This window comes from Triturus cristatus, chromosome 5_1 (genome assembly GCF_964204655.1).
Source record: "Triturus cristatus chromosome 5_1, aTriCri1.1, whole genome shotgun sequence".
NCBI lineage: Eukaryota > Metazoa > Chordata > Amphibia > Caudata > Salamandridae > Triturus > Triturus cristatus.
This window is the reverse complement of record NC_140587.1, coordinates 97,839,179-97,858,060: the sequence shown is the minus strand read 5'-3', so window position 1 is coordinate 97,858,060 and position 18,882 is coordinate 97,839,179. Positions and strand designations below refer to the sequence as shown.

The window sequence follows — 18,882 nt, the reverse complement described above, 5'->3', positions numbered from 1 at the left end:
TGACACTCAATCTTGACAGGCACTTCTTTGGTATAAATTCTAAAAGTGAGCAATCTGCTGTTAAAAGTAACTATCAGAAGGACAAGTTGCTTACCTTCGCTAATGCTCTATCTGATAGACATCTAGCCACAGATTCCTTAACTTGTGAATTCTCCCCAGGCGTCGGACTGGATCCAGGCATTTTTCAGCAGTACCTCTGCGCGCCGAGGGATGGTGTTGTATGTCCGTGATGACGTTGATTCCGGTTGTGACGTTAGTGAAGCCATATACGTCCCCACTGGGGTGCGGACTACAGTTGTCGTCTTTTCCGCGCTGCAACGCGGATTCTGAGAACTGGATTCTCAGGTTGCATTTTTCCTGGCCTATTTTGACAGCTCTTGGCGGTGGGAACTGTGCGCCTTTCCCCAATGTCATCGGGCTTTAAGCCTTGTGGGACCTGTTCCCGGCAGATGTTGGTTGCAGAACTGCATACAGTTTGTATGTGGTGTATGGGGGAACACCATGACTCTAAGAATTACCGCTCCGGACAGAGACTGAAGTTGAAGGCACTTAAGGAACGCCGTATGAAGTTGCTGGTGGCACGTCTGTCGCAGTCCTCAATGACATTATGGCCTTGTTCTTCTTTTCCTGTGAATGTCAGTTTGTGAAGTTGTTCTAAGACCCGGAGCCGATATCCATGACGTTGCACATCAGGAACGTACAAGGGTTAGCACAGGCATTTGAAATTGGGCCCCCCCCTTTCTCCCCGACTTCCCACGTGGAGACTGTCTCCCACAGCATCTCCAGTTTGACAGTTGAGGAAGCAGTTCACGACTCCAACCTGCATCTCCCTGCGGGAGCCAGGGCCCCAGATGAGGGAGTATTATAACCCTCTACACCTCATCTTTGGTTCTCCAACTTCCAATGGAGCGATCATGGGCCCCAAGGAGGTGAGCGGAACCGTGCTGGTGGATTCATCCTCCGTGGAGGTTGGGCCATTTGAATCTTTAGGTTGACGCCGGTCGGTGTCGGCCGACTCCGTTATGACGCCGTTGCATAGTCCTTCTGGGACTCCATCTTCAGCGTCCATGGTCTGTCAGCCGACTCAGACATTGACATCGGTGGCGCCTATCAAAGTCTCTCCTCTTCCTCATATCAATGGCGAAGAGTTGACTTCTCGGCGTAGATAGTGCAATCTGTGGGGAATGCTGCGTTTTCAGTTCCTTCTCAGAGTGAGACTTCAGAGAATCACCTTTTAACGGGTGATGTAAAGAGGTCTGGGCTCTTCCAGCCTATTTCTGAAATTAATCCATCTCAAGTGGAGGAGAGTTGGATATCTGCTTTTGGTGAGGCTAGTGGGCTGGAGTCCTCTCCAGCCTCGGGCTACTTCCACCTCCTAGTCCCGCTACGGAGGCAAGTGCCTCATTCATAGATGTGTAGCAGCAGTTTCGGACTGTCACTGCCTGCTGTGAAGAAGTCCACCAACCCCCTGATTGATGTCCTTTACCAAGGACAATCAGGAGAAGAACCTGTTCTTTCAAACAGTGAGGCCCTTTTTGACATATTGTTAGGAATATGGGACAAGCCAGATTCAGGGGTCTCAGTGGAAGGTGATATCTTGCAGACATGTCTGCTCCAGGAGACCCAGTTTGTCTCCTCAGGCATCCTACCACTCGTAGCTTGGTAGTTCAGGCTGTTAACGCCTCGCAGGTTGTGCATTCTGCACCTAAGTCTCTGTTAAACAAGGAATCTAGAAGTCAAGATGCACGTGGCAGACATATCTTCCCCTCTGCTAGTTCTGTGTCAAGATCCACCGACATGCCTTGTGTTCTATGGGTGGATTTCCCATGCTTTGTAGGATACCTTGCAGACCATGTTACCATCGCTTCCGGATAGCCTCCATTCTCATGTTGAAAACCTAATTAGAGATGGACAACAAGCAACTAAGCTGACAATCAGATGTGGCATGGATACTACCGATTTAGGACCATGGCATCTTCGGTGGCATTCCGGCATTGTACATCGTTAAGAGCTTCAGGTTTTTCAGAGACTGTACAGGTGACTTTAGTCGATAGGCTCTTTGACAGTGCCCATTTATTTGGGGCAGGCAGATTCAGCATTGAGACACTTCCAAGATAAGAAGTGATGCAGAGTATTAATTACTGTTTCTCTGTTATATGTTCTTTAATTTTGACCCAAAACTTAGCCTGTATAAATGATACAAAGGGCCTAACTTGTTAAGACTTTGACATGGCCTTCTTTTGGTTACATCTGATTGGTGTTTTTGCAGGGTGCAAATGTTATTGTTTCAATACAGTCTGTAACAGTTTAAGTGGTTTAAGGATATCTGAGGTGTATTCTTTTTCTTTTTTTCTCATACTCGGCTTCATGCTCAAGCGATAATTTGCAGGTGATGTGTCTTCCAGTTTCTTTATTTACGTTGTCTGTGGTCTTTGCCACAGTTTTTATAAGGAGCTCAAGTTCTTTTTCATCTAATCCCTACATATGTCTGGCCTGTGGTTCATTTTGACTGGCTGGTTCTCTGAGAGCTTAAGTAGGATTAGTTTGCAGACCCGCCTTTGAGTGGGCATGGCTATGGTATTTATTTCACAAGTTAAGGAATCTGCGGGTAGATGTCTCTAACAGATGAACAAGTACTTAGCTTGTCTAACGTATTATTTGATAAAGACACACTCTGACTAGCCGCAGATTCCGTAACGCCCTGCCCATCCGACCCACTCTGTGAATGATCAGAAATGTAAGGGTTATACCCTTTTCAGTACTGGTTTTATATAACTGTGATCACTGTGTAATGTAATTGTGTAGTCCAATGGACCATTTGGTTTGACTTCCTAAATCCTGACTTGGTATTGCCATACTTTTTGTTTGTTTACTTCGTCATTCCTTTTGGTCTTTTCTTATGGGCCTCGTCTGGGTATTATCATACCATTTACTTCCATTTTCCCTGTTTTTCAAGATATTTTGATCTCTTTTGGCACACTGTTATCGCAGCCAGTTTCTGTAGTTGCTCCTTGTTCTGGCATGGAAGTTTTCACAGAAGAAACTGACGTCTGTGTGTCTGAGGGGACTTATATGGCTCCTCTGACGTCACAACTGGAGTCAATGTAATCATGAAGCCTTACAACGCTGTCCCTTGTCGTGCAGAGATACTCCAGAAACATTTTCAGATCTAGTGTGACACCTGGGGAAAATTCACAAGTTAAGGAATCTGCGGCTAGACTGTGTACCAGATAATCCGGTTCTGAAGGAAAGTAACTTGTTCTTCTGGTGGATATTTTGTCTAACTTCACTTCCCTTCCACGTCCCTGTACTGTGGAGTGGCCTCTTTTAATTTCTAAAAAGGTCCCAAAGTAGAGATTTGCAAACTGGTACCGGCATTTGTTTTTATGATTCACGCCCAAGGATGCAGAAGAATCCAAGCAACAAATGGACGTTAGCAAGAGACGGGTGGCTCCCCTCCATCACCTGAAGGGCAGAACAAAGTCTACACAGAGCCATGTGGTGCCACCTAGCGGCGGGTGGGTGCACTGCGATGAAAGGTTTCTGGATCCAGTCAGGCGCCTGGGGCATATTCTACAGGTTATTAAACTGTGGTTAGAAACTCTATCTACTAAAAAAGGGTGTTACCAAGGGTAATAAACTTGCTCTTCTGAAACTATTCTGGCTCATTCAGTTAGATGAATAGCAGCTACGGCAATGAAGCGACATTTAAAATGACACACACTCATAAAGCATTACCAAATAATAATACCTGATGGTACTTTTAGAGTTGATGTTTAGATTTGCAGCATCAACCACTGGTCCTCAGGCCTTAGATTCTTCTATGGTAGTCCGCACAGGGAATCCAATTTTGTGTTTTACGTTTTATTTATTTATTTGTGAGTTTTGTAAAGCTTGATGTATTAAGTTGTGGTTACTTCAGAGTGCTATATCTTTTAATTTTATTAAGTGGTGCCCACACCTTAGAATGTTGTGCGAGTGCTGCAGCAAGGTATGAGAATAAAGGTGCAAATGGTAGCAAAGAGGTATCATTCTCCTTCTAGGGAGTCTATATTCTTTTAAAGCATCTCAAATTTACAGAACTTATATATTTTGACAACAAAATAAATATGTAGAAAATGTTTTACAGAAAATATATGGCAATATAGTTTGTGAATAGAAAATACTGTCTTCAATCCTGAGGTGAGAGTTTGGTCGTGAGGTTGTTCCTGGCTCTGCCAATTAGGGGATTTAAGTTCTTCTCATCAGTTTCACATCAGTAGGGGAGCTGCTGCAGTTAATTGTCCCTGACTACGCCAAGGAAACTGAGGTACTGAAGAAGATGTCAATTGCTTGTTAACTCTGGGTTGTCATTTCTAGGTGTTTAAGTAAGAGGTCAGTTTTAACAAACTCAGTTACTGGACCGTGCATTACTTTTCATGTGCATATTTTCTTCAGGAGAAAGCAGAACTGCGTAAAGCTTCAATCATTTTATTTGGGAAACTTACCAAATTCAGCACTGGGAACAATGAAGATGTTTTCTTCGAGCAAATTCTGAATGGCTTAGTTGCTTTGTTACTTCACCTTCAGGACCCCATGTCAGAGGTTGTAAAGGTGAGTGTGCTTCATAGAACATTCATTTCCCGAAACTTTGGAGATCACCATTTTAAGCTCTTGTTGTTAAACTTTCACTGACATCTTGATCATGATTATGTGACTCAGTTTGCTTCATATTTTCTAATGGTGATCTCTTTTGAATATATATTTTTTAAATCTGTGCTCATTATTGTTATTGTGAATCTCTGATATTGTTGCAACATACTGCAGCAATTTTTCTTCTGTTAAATTCTATTAACCTCTTAAATATTGACCTGTTGGGACTGTAATAGGGTATGCAGTGCTAGATTTTGTCTACACCTTATTTTGTTTATGTTGAAGCGGGGCCTATCACTGTACACAGTGATATCCCGGCCCTGAGCTCTCATCCATGCTCCCACTGATACATATCCATTCTGATGGATACATCTGCCAGTGGATTCCTCACCTTGTGAATATCCCCTGTGCCAGCAACATTCGGAAACTTTTGTAGCTCTCCATGCCGACGAGGACGACGTCACAGAAGCACGGGTCCGCTCGCGGCTCCGCTGACGTCACTGGATCCATAAGAGGACCTCGTTGGCGTGATGACGTCAGTTGCTCAAAGATGTCGACGAAGAAGTCCGGATTGAAGCCGTGTAGAGAGTGCGCTAAGCACAAGGCCATCACGGATCCGCACGAGGACTGTGTCTGGTGCCTGTCATCGGATCACGACGTCGAGGGATGCTCTTGCTGACGGAAGATGAGTACTAAGGTCTTAAAAGAAAGAGAAGCTAAGCTGTTTATAGCAAGGATGAAAAAAGAGAAGAGAGGTCGAAGACGCTCCAGATCGAGGTCAAGGTCGGCGTCGAAGTCGGGACATGCTTCTAAGTCCAGGAAGCATAAAAAGAAGAACAGGCATGGTTCTCGACACCGTTCGGATAAGGAAGCGACTCCGAGATCGACTTCGCCTACTCGACGTCGTAAGGACTATATTTCTCCCTCTCCTGTCTCAAATCCTGCTTCTCCTGTTTGCCTGACCTCGCCTGCGGCTTCACCGGAGCACTCTCCGGCTCCATCTCCGATGCCGGCAGGTTCTCCTGCTCCAGTTGAAGAAGCTCCGGCTCCTGATGAATCTTCGACTCCGCTGGCTCCACCGTCGGCGCCGATTGGCCCGAGTCCGGTTATGCCTCAATCTGAGCCCTATCCCCCCCCTTTCCAGGCCCGGGTCAAGACCCATCGCATTATGTGAATGCAATGTATGGCGTCTTCAGGAGAGCGATGTACCCCTCTGGAGCAACTTCGGGTCCCATGGGTCCAATGGCTTTTAATCTGGGGGTTCCTCAAGCCTACGCTTAGGCTCCATTTGTGCCTTTTTTCCCTGCGATGCCGTCTTGGCATTTCACGGCGCCGAGGACATCCACGCCGCTTCCATCTTCTCCGACACCAGCTCGACCCCGTCTGACTCCGGCTGCTCCTCCGGATCCGTGTTCGACGCCGGCTCCGGCGCCATCAGAGTCGGTTGTGGTGCCACCGATGCCGGTCCTGAGGATTAGGTCCAAGCGAGAAGGTCAAAGAATCCTGGAGGAGCAAAGGTTCCAGGTGGAAGAGATAGAAGAGGGTGAGCTCATGGAGTCTGATGACTTGTTTGAGGAGTTGAAGGAGGCTAGTGGCTTAGATTTGTCACCAGAGTGTGAGATTACTCCTCTATCCGATACTCCCTCTAAAGACGTGGCTCACTACCACACACACGGTCATTAGGAAAGCAGCGGAGCTTTTGGATTTACAGCTACCAACTGCTGAATTCAAACCAAACATCCTTACTGAGGTCTTACATTCTCCCTCCACTGTGACTCAACCCTTACTACCATTTAATGAGGCCATCACTGAACCAGTCATGGAGGTATGGCGAAAGCCCTTTTCAGCTCCTGCGGTTTCTAAAACTGTGGCTAGAAGGTACAGGGCGGCTCCGGGTGATCCAGACTTTCTTACCTCCCTTCCTTCTCCGGAAAGTCTGGTGGTTCAGGCTGCTTGCTTCAAGAAGTCTTCCGGTGCCTTTCCACAGGTCCCTAGTGACAGGGATGCTAAGAAACTCAACCAGTCAGCCAAGACATTTTTCTCCTTGGCAAGTATGGCCTTAAAGTCAACAAATGCCACCTGTCTCTTGGGCCGTTATATCCATGCTCTCATGGATTCTGCTTAACAACTGGCCCCCAAGTTATCAGAGGAGGACAGGCAGAACTTTAAGGAAGTGCTGTCGGACACCCAGGCGGCTGCGCATCAGGTTATCCAGAGTGGCCTGGACAGTGCGGACTCTGTCGCCAGAATTATGGGCTCCTCAGTCGCCACAAGTAGGAGTGCGTGGCTGAAATCATCTGAGTTCTCCCCTGATGTGCAGGCAACGCTTCTAGACCTGCCTTTTGACGGTTCTGGGCCTTTTTGGTAAAAAGGCTGATGCGGCATTGGAGAGATTCAAAGAAAGCAAAGCCACGGCCAAATCCCTGGGTCTGCCGACTCAGCCTAGGGGTTCATATAGGAGATACAGAGGCTTTGTGAGGTCGTCCTTTCGGACATACAGGCAGCAGCAACAACAGAATATTCTGTATAAGAGCTACAGGGGCAGAATCAGAGGTCTTGCTCGAGGTTGGCAGCTCTCCTCTTCCTCCCTCCCACCACTGCAAAGCAGCCCTAGATCCACCATTCTGGATCATGTTGGTTTTGTGGGGGGCCGGCTTACCCATTTTCTACAAGATTGGGAATCGGTCACTACAGACCTTTGGGTTCTAGATCTTGTAGAAAATGGGTACGCTCTTCCCTTTCGGGTATTCCCTCCGAATTACCCTCCTTGCCAAGGGTCCTTGCTCAAAGGACCACCTTCTTCTCCTGCAGGAGGAAGTCCTTACGTTTGTTAAAAAAAAGGTGCAATAGAGGTGGTTCCAGAGCAGGAGAGGGGTCAGGGATGCTACTCCCGGTATTTCCTGATTCCGAAAAAGGATGGCAGGCTACGTCCAATTCTGGACTTCAGGATCTTGAACCTTTTTCTGAAGCAAGAGAAGTTCAAGATGCTCACCCTTGCGTAGGTTCTTCAAGCGCTGCAACAGGAGGATTGGATAGTGTCTATCGACTTGCAGGATGCGTATTTCCACATCCCCATCCTGAAGTCGCACAGGAAGTATCTCCGTTTTAAGGTAGGGTCGCAACATTTACAGTTTGCGGTCCTTCCGTTTGGACTTAGTACTGCACCTCGAGTCTTCACCAAGGTGATGGCAGTGGTGGCAGCCCATCTCAGAAGATCAGGGATTTCAGTTTTTCCCTATCTGGACGACTGGCTGATCAAAGCGGGAGTCGCCAGAGAAGGTGCTTCATCATCTGCAAGTTACAACCCAGCTGTTGTACAAGTTGGGTTTCTCGATAGACGTGCCCAAATCTCACCTGGTGCCCTCTCAGCGCAACTTGTTCAAAGGGGGCGGTACTGGACACTACTGTGTGTCGAGCATTCCCACCTCCTCAAAGGATTCTCGACATACAGGAAATGATTCCTTTGTTTTACAATGGAGCGGTCGTTCCAGTCCTGAAGGTCCTTCGTCTGCTCGGTCTGTTTGCTTCCTGCATTCTGTTGGTCAACCATGCACGCTGGCACATGAGGGTGTTCCAGTGGTGCCTCCGCAGGCATTGGTATCAGCACAACGGGGATCTCAGGGAGTCTGTGAGGATCTCCAGAGAAGCTGCAACTGATCTATCTTGGTGGAGCATGGAGGGCAATCTGTCTCAAGGAAAGCCCTTTCATCTACGTCCATCGGTGGCCACAGTGATAACGGATGCATCCACTTTAGGGTGGAGTGCGCATCTGGGGGATCTGGAGATCAGGGGTCTTTGGTCTCCAGAGGAGAGGTTGCTTCACATCAACCTTTGGGAGTTGCGGGCGATACGTTTAGTACTCAAGGCCTTCCTCCCTTCCCTTAGCGGTCAGTCGGTTCAAGTCCGGCCGGAAACACTACCGCGATGTGGTATGTCAACAAGCAGGTAGGAGTGGGGTCGCATTGTCTCTGCAGAGAGACTGTGCGTCTCTGGTCCTGGGTTTAGGATCATCAGATTTGTCTGAAGGCAAATCTGGCCGGAGTTCTGAACGTGCGTGCAGACAGTCTCAGTCGGCAGTTGTCTGTCGACGACGAGTGGAGGCTTCATCCGGAGGTGATTCGTCACGTCTTCCGGACGTGGGGAACTCCTCGGGTGGACATGTTTGCCACTGACGAGAATGCTCACTGCCCGTCATTCTGCAATCTCCAGTATCCGATGCAGGGAGCTTTGGGGGGACGCGTTTCAGTTGAGATGGGACACTCAACTCCTTTACGGGTTTCCTCCCATACCCTTGATTCCTCGGGTTCTGAGGAAGATTCACCAAGTCCGGGCCCAAGTCATATTGATCGCCCCGGATTGGCCAAGAAGGGTGTGGTATACAGATCTTCCCCACCTCTCCTCATGCCCTCCGCTCCGTCTCCCTCTGAGGGCAGACCTCCTCTTGCAGTCGGAGGGGCAGGTTCTGCACCCCCACCTCCAGAGCTTACACCTTCATGCCTGGAGATTGAACGGGGCAACCTAAATTCTTTTTCTCTCCTGCCTGACATGGTAGATGTAATATTGTCTGCCAGACGTCATTCCACTAAATCTATCTATTCTTATAGGTGGTCTAAATTTGTTCTTTGGTGCGGAAAGAAGTCTGTTGACCCTTTGAGGGCTTGTTTATCCAACATCCTTCAGTTTGCTCAGCAGGGCTTTGCTGTAGCTACTGTAAGGGGATATTAATCGGCTTTGTCGGCATTCCTTTGCTTGCCGGATCAGCCGTCCTTGTTTAAATCACCCTTTGTATTACGATTCCTGAAGGGCCTTACCAACAAATTTCCGCCTACTCCCTTTATTGTGCCTCAGTGGGACTTAAATCGTGTCTTAACTTACCTGATGGGTTCTCCTTTCGAGCCCTTGTACAAATGTCCCTTAAGGCTGTTGTTTTTCAAAACCGTTTTTCTCATTGCCATTACCTCGGCAAAGAGGGTAAGTGAGCTTCAAGCTCTGAGTTCACCCCCGTTCTTGACCATTCATGCTGAAAGAATGGTTCTAAGGACCAGGGCTGCTTTTCTGCCTAAGGTGGTAACTCCTTTCCATCTGGGGCAGTCCATTACCCTTCCTACCTTCTATCCTCCCCCCTCACCCTTCTAAGGAGGAGGAGTGGTTCACCGCTTGGACCCTAAGAGGGCGGTGAGCTTTTACCTCGATAGGACTAAAGATTTTCGAGTGGACGACCAGCTCTTCGTGGGATTTGTTGACTGCAGGAAAGGCAGAGCGGTGCACAAGCGCACCCTTTCCAAATGGATTATCTTGTGCATCAAGATTTGTTACTCTTTGGCCAGTAAGGAACCTCCAGAGGGTATAAGGGCTCATTCTACCAGGGCAAAGTCTTCTACATCTGCCTTATCTAGAGGTGTTCCTGTGGAGGACTTTGGTAGAGCGCCAACTTGGGCTTCCCTCCACACTTTCGCAAAGCATTACTGTTTGGATTCCGAGGTGAGGAGGGACGGACACTTGGCTCGTTCCATCCTTCAGGGCTTTCTGGTATAGAAGGGTGGACACCCTCCTCCGGGCGTGGGACTGCTGTGGGAATCTTTTCACAAGGTGAGGAATCCACTGGCAGATGTATCCATCAGAAGAACAAGTTACTTACCTTTGGTAACGCTTTTTCTGGTGGATATAGTATCTGTCTGTGGATTCCTCACTGCCCCACCCGCCTCCCCGTTGTCCAACCTTGTATACCTACATTACTGATGATGTTTCAAAATGTATTTGTTACTGTCAAAGGCAGTGTGTTATTTCCTTTGCCTTCCTGTATTATCTCCACACTTTGTGTTGTTTTGTATATTATGTACTGTATATATATATTGCTGTCAGTCCGTCCGTGTGCCTCAAAGGCACGGAAAAAAGGGCGGAACTGACGTCATCACGCTGACTAGGTCCTCTTATGGATCCAGTGACGTCAGCGGAGCCGCGAGCGGAGCCATGCTTCTGTGAAGTCGTCCTCGTCTGCGTGGAGAGCTACAAAAGTTTCCGAATGTTGCTGGCGCAGGGGATATTCACATGGTGAGGAATCCACAGGCAGATACAGTATCCACCAGAAAAAGCGTTACCCAAGGTAAGTAACTTGTTCTTCTGAACAACATTGCATGATATTAATAGAAGTAGCTAGTTCACGGACTGTTCAAGTCTGATCCAGTGAATAAATCTGTCCTAAAATGAATATTTATCATTTTATGATTTCAATCGTTTTTAATGAATGTGCCGCATTCCACTGGCCGGTGGGAAGCACCTTATTCAAATTCAAGATCAAACTTCATTGTAGAGAGAGAGAGAGTGAAATAAAGAACATAGGAAGAAATGTGAAAAAGAGATGGTAAGAAACAGAAAGGAGAAAGGACAGGTATCCACCCACATCGTACAGTAATACTCGGTAGGGACCTAGGGCTGATTGTCTTTTGGAGGGAGGGTGTGTCTGTGAGGGGGGTCGTGGTGAACCGCAGTACTCTAAGAAATCGGGGGCAGGTAAGCTCTATGAACTCTGAAGATAAGTATGCCACCGTAGAGCCCCAGGTTTTATCAAATTTAGGCAAGGTGTGATTGATCCCGGCTGTAATCTGTTCCATCCGCACTACCTCCCATATTTTGTGTAGCCAGTCTAACTTAGTAGGGATTTCGGTCATGCCCCATCTTGCCAGGAGAACCTGTTTGGCCGCCCCCAGCGCTAGTGTGATTGCCCTGCCCCTACAAGATCGAAGGGGGTATGTGAGAGGATTGGGTAGTCCCAGCAGGATATAACTGGGAAATCAGGAAAGTTCAGTCTGATATATCTGATCAACTAATGGCAGTATAGCCTCCCAGAATGCCTGCATCTTAGGGCAGTGCTATAAAATATGGGTCCGGGTACCTACCTGTCTGCAACTGCGCCAACAGCGATCACTGCTGCGGGTCTTCCATTTGGCGACTCTCACCGGGTGTAGTACCAATAGTGTGCAATTTTTAAGAGCATTTCCCTCCCTGATGTGCTGCATGATGATGCCCGGGACCTGTAGGTAATATCCGTCCATTCCTTGGGTGAGAACTCCCTGATCTGAAAGAAACACGTTAGTTAGATTCCTCACCTTAGAATATCCCCAGGTGTCAGACTGGATCCGGAAGATTTTTCGTCAGCAATACCCCTTGCGCGTCGCTAGGCGTCGTCTGCGGCTCCGCGTCCGTCGTCGGCGTCGTGCGCCGGGATGACGTCGTCGGAGTACTTAGACGCCGCCCTCGCGCGCTGACTTCAGTTCTTCTTTTTTCCGCGCCAGTAAGCGCAGATCCGGGAGAGCTACCCCTTTAGTCAATTTTTGACAAACTTTTTGATCCTTTTTGATCCTGTCAATCGACACCGGTGCTGGTAGGATGCCTGGGTTTAAAGCCTGTACGGACTGTAACCGATTGATGTCGGTTACGGACCATCACTGCCGGTGCCTGTACTGCTTGGGCCTCGACCACGACACGGAGTCGTGCTCGGACTGTAAGGCCCTGACCTCGAAGGCTAGACGGGAGCGGTCCCGTAAGCTTTTCGAGATTCGCCACTCGGCTCCGCGCGCCTCTCGATCCAGGTCCAGGAGGAGGTCCAAGGATCGGTCGCGGAGCCGCAGCCGACGTCACCATCGGTCGTCGGGATTGTAGGAGAGTAGGGTCTGCAATCCTATGATCACCCAGATTTTTTGCTTTTGCTTCATTGGTTTACGACTTTCTCCGGCTGTGGGCCTGCCAATCAGACCCACAGCCTAGCTGTTCTCTCTCGAAATTAACACACATGTACGTTAGGTGCATCCACTAATTGGAACTGGGCCACCTTGTCAGTCCCTGTCTCAGCATACCACAGGTATCCAGGGCATCGGTGTACCCAGGGCCTACCAGGGGCTGAAGCATGTATTATGCCACCCCTGGAATGGCCGCCCAAATCTGACACAACTGGCTGCACGACAGCTGGGGCCACGTGGTGTAATCACCCGTTGCTGTAGGTGTAGTATTCCTACACCTAAACCCTAAAATGGACACATGGATTCCTATCAGTCACTCCTATAGCAGGCCTTATCAATCCTGAAGGCAGAGTGCAGGGAATCATGTGGGACGGTGCTCTGGCGCGAGCTGAGCCCGTCGACGGCTTGCGGAACCAAGCCCTAATAGCCGTTCCATGGTGACGCGGGCCAACTACTTTTAAGGCATTATAATCCTTGCGGTTATTTGCTAACTTTGGCATCGCATCACCTATACATGTCGAGTAAGGTGTCATACGAATGGGAATACGAACCCCTCGCCAGTCCTGGTGACGGGGTTAGCATTCCCCCCTTTTAGAGGGACACGACATGGAAGTAACCTTGAACCCCGGTTAAAGTTGACTCAAGCCTCAGCATCACAAAATGGATGCTGCCACCAGACACAAGTCTGACCTCCTGCTGCTGGGGGACCTTCCAGCAAGGGGAGCTTGGACAAAGGGTTTCCTGTCGAGGGCGGTGTTAGCACCGTCCCAGACAGGGTTTGTGTATCCCAGGTAGGCAGGGCTGAAAGGAAGGTGATTGCAAGTGGCACCCCGGTGCTCACTGTGCATAGCCCGGCTCAAACCAGTTTCAGGGGCACACCAGCCCCTGAGCTGGCGCGAAGCCGGACAAAGGATAGGGGTGTAACCACCCCCCTCCTGGCTCCACCCATAGGTAGAACCTAGTCACGGGCCAGCCCCTTTTTCTTAGAATAAAGGTAGGAGCGAGTCCCCTTCCCAAATTGGATAATCAGATAATCGGATAACTCCGAATCACGAACTACTTTCCACGAAAGGAACTCTTGACTATTTCTGAAGACTCTCCCTTGTGGCTAAGGAGTAGCCACCCTGCACCAGCAGGCACCATCTAAGCGCTTGCGGTTTGCTGTAAGTCTCTCCTACGGATCAAGACTGCCCAGCTCGACGAGACCCGAGTTCCCTGCCATCTCTGACCTTTTACCTCCCTCATCAGCTCAGCTGAGAGTCGTAGGTGTGACGAGACCTGCCGGACCGGCTATCTTCAGAAACTGCACGACGCTTATCTAGCACGCCCACCGAGGGACCCTCGAGTGAGTGCACCTAGGGTTTGAGAAGCCCTAACCCTGAGCAGCTCCAGCATCGAAGTCTGCCTCCCCAGCATCCCCGAGATCTGCGTGGGGGCCCTTCCGCTCCTTGTTGTTCACCGCGTTGTTCGACCACTTGCCGACCGGCTTGTGGCCCTCTTCACGACGCACCACGATTGTTTCATCACTAGTCTGGTTGCTCCAGACTGGCTCTTGCTCCCCTTCAACGGAGGAGTACCACGGACCCTCCTGGTCCACTCCCGACGCCATCTTGACTCCCCCGCTTGGGTGGCCACTGCCGAGATCCGCTGCCCCTTCCTGGGCCCAGCATCATCGACAGCAGACACCTTCGTGGGACAGCTCGCCCTCCATCCTGGTCGCCGCCGCGCCTCCTGGTCCGAGGAACAGCCGAGTCCGACGTCACCCACTCACCTGGTCGAGGTGACTTCAGCCGGTACCCTCCTGGTACCCACACGATCGCTGGCTAGCGGTTGAGAACTGAGTCCCCTCTGCTTTCAGGTTTTCCTTCACCACCGATCCAGGCTTGGATCGCTCTGAACATCGTCACTGGTCGCCTGCCAGCAACTTCTTCTTTCAGGCTCCTGAGACTACACGAGGACTCCCGACATCTTGACGAACTTCACGCAGCCGCAGCCTCCGGGCTAGGTAACTCGAGCATCTCGGTGCTCCATCGCAGGTTCGCTCTACAAGTGTCCAGTTCCTTTTTCGTTTAGTCCCACTGATCGGATCACTCCGGAATCAGTATCTCCAGACTCTAACCATTCGCATTTCACTGTTAGTGTAGATGGTTTCTCGTGCCCCTCGGGCATTTGTGTAAATTGTGCAACTGAAGTATTTTCCTAAGAGTTTTGTCGTGTGCTTAGCTCCCTGACTCATAAAGAGCCAGGGTAGGCTTGTTATAAATAAATATCCTTTTATTTTCATAACAACTTGTGTGGTGTCCTTTCACTTGGTGTTCAAGGGGTATATGTGTTGGTAAACAGCTGGCTTAACACGCCCTCTAGAGTTTAGCCTAAAGACTGCTCGTATCCACGCTACTAGGATAGCTGGTCTAAAAGGTTGACTTACAACCAATCATCAATAAGGGTCGTTTGGAATGATACACAGTGATCACTAGAATAGTGAGCACTACATATCAGGCCAACTTCTCACATTGGTGAGCAGCGGTTGGGATTTGAGCTTGCTGTTGTTTTACCACACACGTATCCTAAGAATATCGCAGTGAAAGATCACATAAGTACCCAGGTACATATAACTTAACTTAGAATACTCCGAGTTCTACTGAACCGGCTGTTGTAGTGTAACAAGGGCTTAGCACACCCTGACTACAACTCTTAGCAAGGGATCAGTAGGTAAACCCATAGTGTAGGTAGGTGCAACACTTACACCTCACTAGAAAAGCATGTCGGTCCACGGAGAGTCTGCAGGGACTCCCCTAGTGGTCAGTGACCCTCCACAGGTCGTGTCACGATATGCAACTCTTAGCTTCAAGGAGATGAGACAACTGTGTGCCTCCAGGAAGCTAAACCAGGGTTCTAACCCTACCATCGCAATACTGATAGGTCTCTTAGAGGCGTACGATGCTAGGAGGTCCTCTAACCCAGGTCCCCCCAGTGCAGATGGGAACATGCCTCCCTTAGAGGGAACCCTCGGTGACCCAGACCTCGACCTCCACACAGAGGAGGAGGACGAGGACGAGTTATCGGGAGACGAGGCAGACAAAGGTCCAGTGGTAGTCGGCAGGCTTACAAGGACCAACTTAAGCAGGCATGAGAATGGAACTGGGGGAGCCCCGGGCCCACGCTCAAGCAGGCTTAACCTTGGGAACGGACGAGCTAGGTCTCTCTCCAGAGGCTCTGGCAGATCGGTTCATACACATGTCTCTCAGGCACCTTCTCAGAGAGGAATGACTTCCCCTCAGAGGAGGGAGCATGAAGCGAAGATGCGGGAGGTCAATCTGAGGATCGAGCGGGAAGAACTTGCCCTCGCCAAAGAAAGACTTGCCTTAGCCCGAGAGCAGAAATTAAGTGGGTTAGATCCCACTGGTGGCAGCATTCTCAATAGAGAGAAAGACAGGGGTATAGACACTAGACACCTGAGTAAAATAGTGCCCCCCTTTAAACAAGGGGACGACATCCACAAGTGGATAACTGCCTTGGAGAGGGCCTGCACTGTCCAGTGCGTCCCCCCAAGTCAGTGGGCAGCTATACTGTGGCTTTCCTTTGAAGGTAAAGGAAGGGACAAGCTCCTCACTACAAGAGCTGAGGATGCTAACAACTACCAAGTCCTGAAGAACACACTGATTGATGGGTTCGGCTTAACCACGGAACAGTACCGGTTGCTGTTCCGGGACACCCAGAAAATTCAGTCTCAGGATTGGGCTGACTTTGTCGATTGTGCCACTAAGGCTTTGGAAGGCTGGTTGCTGGGTAGCAAGGTTACTGATTACACAGGATTGTACAATCTTATCATGCGAGAACAGATTTTAAACAACTGTCAGAACCAATTGTTGCATCAGCACCTTGTCGACTCGGATCTGACCTCTCCCCAAGAATTGGGAAAGAAGGCAGACAGATGGGTCAGAACAAGGGTCAAGCAGAACCAGAATCAGAACCAGGGTGGTCAGAAGAAAGCAGACCAAAAGGGTAACAAGAACGAACAAAATGACCAGAAGTCTTCGACAGGTCCCCAACAAACCAAAGAGGGTGGGGGTCAGGCTTCACAGAAGAAGAAGACTCAAGAAGGCCAGTCAAAAAGGTGGTGCCAGTACTGTAAAAGTAAGACTCACTGGTTTAGTGAGTGCACCAAGAAAGGAGGGCAAACTCCTACCACTGCAGCCCCTAAGGCACCTGCGCCCCCTAGTACAGTCAGCAGTGGTAGTGCGCCTCCCAAGGCATTAGTTGGGTTAACCTTGGGAACCGAGGGGAGTGACGACTTAGTCGGCACGCTCACTCAGGCCGTCCTTGTCTGTACAGTGGATATGGATATGTCCCCTGATGCCAGTCCCAATACTTTGGGCAAATACAGGCAGACACCTTTGATAAATGGAAAAGTGGCTCAGGCCTACAGGGACACGTGTGCCAGTGTCACCATGGTGACGCCTAACTTCGTGGACCCTGGACAGATCATGCTAGGTACCAGTTACCTAGTGACCAATGCCAGCAACGTCACTACCAATCACAGTATGGCAGTTGTTGATTTCTCCTGGGGAGGGGTAAGTGGCCCGAAAAAGGTTGTGGTTAGTTCAGACCTCCCCGTAGAATGTCTGTTGGGCAATGATTTGGAAACGTCACAATGGTCAGAAGTGGAGCAGAGGACTCACATGGAAATGTTAGGTTTGCCAGCACATGTCCTTGCTGTGACCAGGTCACAGGCCAAAAGATGCCCCACTGAACAGGTGCTGGATCCTGGAAGAACGGACCAGACACCTTCCAAGAAAAGGAGCAGTAAGGGTAAGGCTTCGCCTTCCCCCTTGCCCCAGGTCGTGGATCAAGTCTCCGAGGAGGCTGACCTTAAAGAACTGAGGGAAACTGAGCCGCAAGAGCTTGAACCTGGTCAGGTTGAGTTTCTGGGCTCAGGGGGACCCTCCAGGGAAGACCTGGGGAAGGCACAGTTAGACTGCCCCTCACTTGAACCCCTCAGACAGCAGGCCGCTGCTGAGGCTGCAGGGAACGCCACAGGTACCCACAAAGTGTACTGGGACGATGGACTCCTGTACTCCGAGGCAAGAGACCCCAAACCTGGTGCGACCAGGAGGCTGGTCATCCCCTTGTCTCTGAGAGGTTTCCTTCTCACCTTGGCCCACGAGATTCCCCTTGCAGGTCACTTAGGCCAGAATAAGACTTGGGACAGAATTGTTCCACACTTTCACTGGCCCCACATGTCCGAGGATACGAAGGAGTTTTGCCGCTCCTGTGTCACTTGCCAAGCCAGTGGTAAATCAGGTGGCACGACAAAGGCCCCCCTCATACCACTACCAGTGGTGGGGGTACCCTTTGAACGAGTGGGGATCGACATTGTCGGACCAATGGAACCCCAGACAGCATCAGGGCACAAGTTTATACTGGTGGTGGTGGACCACGCCACCAGGTATCCTGAAGCTATTCCCCTTAGGACCACTACGGCACCTGTGGTGGCACGGGCCCTACTTGGAGTGTTCTCCAGAGTGGGCTTCCCTAAGGAGGTCGTCTCAGACAGAGGTGCAAACTTCATGTCGGGATATCTGACTGCTATGTGGAAGGAATGTGGTGTCAACTACAAGTTCACCACACCCTATCACCCACAATGCAATGGGCTGGTTGAGAGATTCAACCGGACCCTAAAAGGGATGATTCACGGACTACCTGAAAAGCTTCGGCGGAGATGGGATGTCCTGATACCCTGCCTCTTGTTCGCCTACAGAGAGGTCCCGCAGAAGGGGGTTGGCTACAGCCCTTTTGAGCTTCTGTTCGGACATCCTGTAAGGGGACCCCTTTGTTTGGTAAAGGAAGGATGGGAGAGACCTCTCAGAAAGCCGGCATCAAACATTGTGGACTATGTACTCGGTCTCCGCTCGCGGATGGCGGAGTACATGGAAAAGGCGTCTAAAAACCTTGAGGCGAGCCAAGAATTACAGAAAGCACGACCAAAAGGCTGTCCTGACGGTGTACCAGCCTGGACAGAAGGTGTGGGTGCTGGAGCCAGTGGCCCCAGCAGCACTCAAAGACAAATGGTCTGGGCCCCACACGATCATTGAGCAAAAGGGAGAGGTCACCTACTTGGTAGACCTGGGAACTCCCCGGAGCCCCCACAGGGTGCTCCATGTAAACAGGCTCAAGGCATATGTCGACAGGGAGGGCATGGGCTTGCTCATGGCCACAGATGAGGGACAGGAGGAGGAGAGTGACCCTCTCCCAGACCTGCTCTCTCAGAACCCTGACGATGGATCAGTAGATGGTGTTGTCTTTTGTGGCAGCCTCTCTGGACATCAACAAGAGGATTGTAAACAGGTTCTTCAATCCTTTCGACATATGTTCTCTCTGACACCCAGTCAGACCAAGTGGTGTACCCACGAGGTCGACACTGGGGACAGTCTGCCCGTAAAGAGTAAAATCTATCGGCAACCTGATCATGTCAGAGACTGCATCAAGACAGAGGTGCAGAAAATGTTGGAGC

The 18,882-nt window shown here is 49.9% G+C and overlaps 1 protein-coding gene across 2 annotated transcripts in view; it reads left to right on the top strand.

Annotated features, from left to right (window-relative positions):
• MROH1 (maestro heat like repeat family member 1) overlaps positions 1 to 18,882 on the top strand; it is a 2,508,022-nt gene that overhangs the window by 2,183,332 nt on the left and 305,808 nt on the right. For both annotated transcript variants that reach the window (XM_085604508.1, XM_085604507.1), the window contains one exon: positions 4,438 to 4,593. In XM_085604508.1, the coding sequence (XP_085460634.1) occupies positions 4,438 to 4,593 (156 nt within the window). The remainder of the gene's footprint in view (positions 1 to 4,437; positions 4,594 to 18,882) is intronic.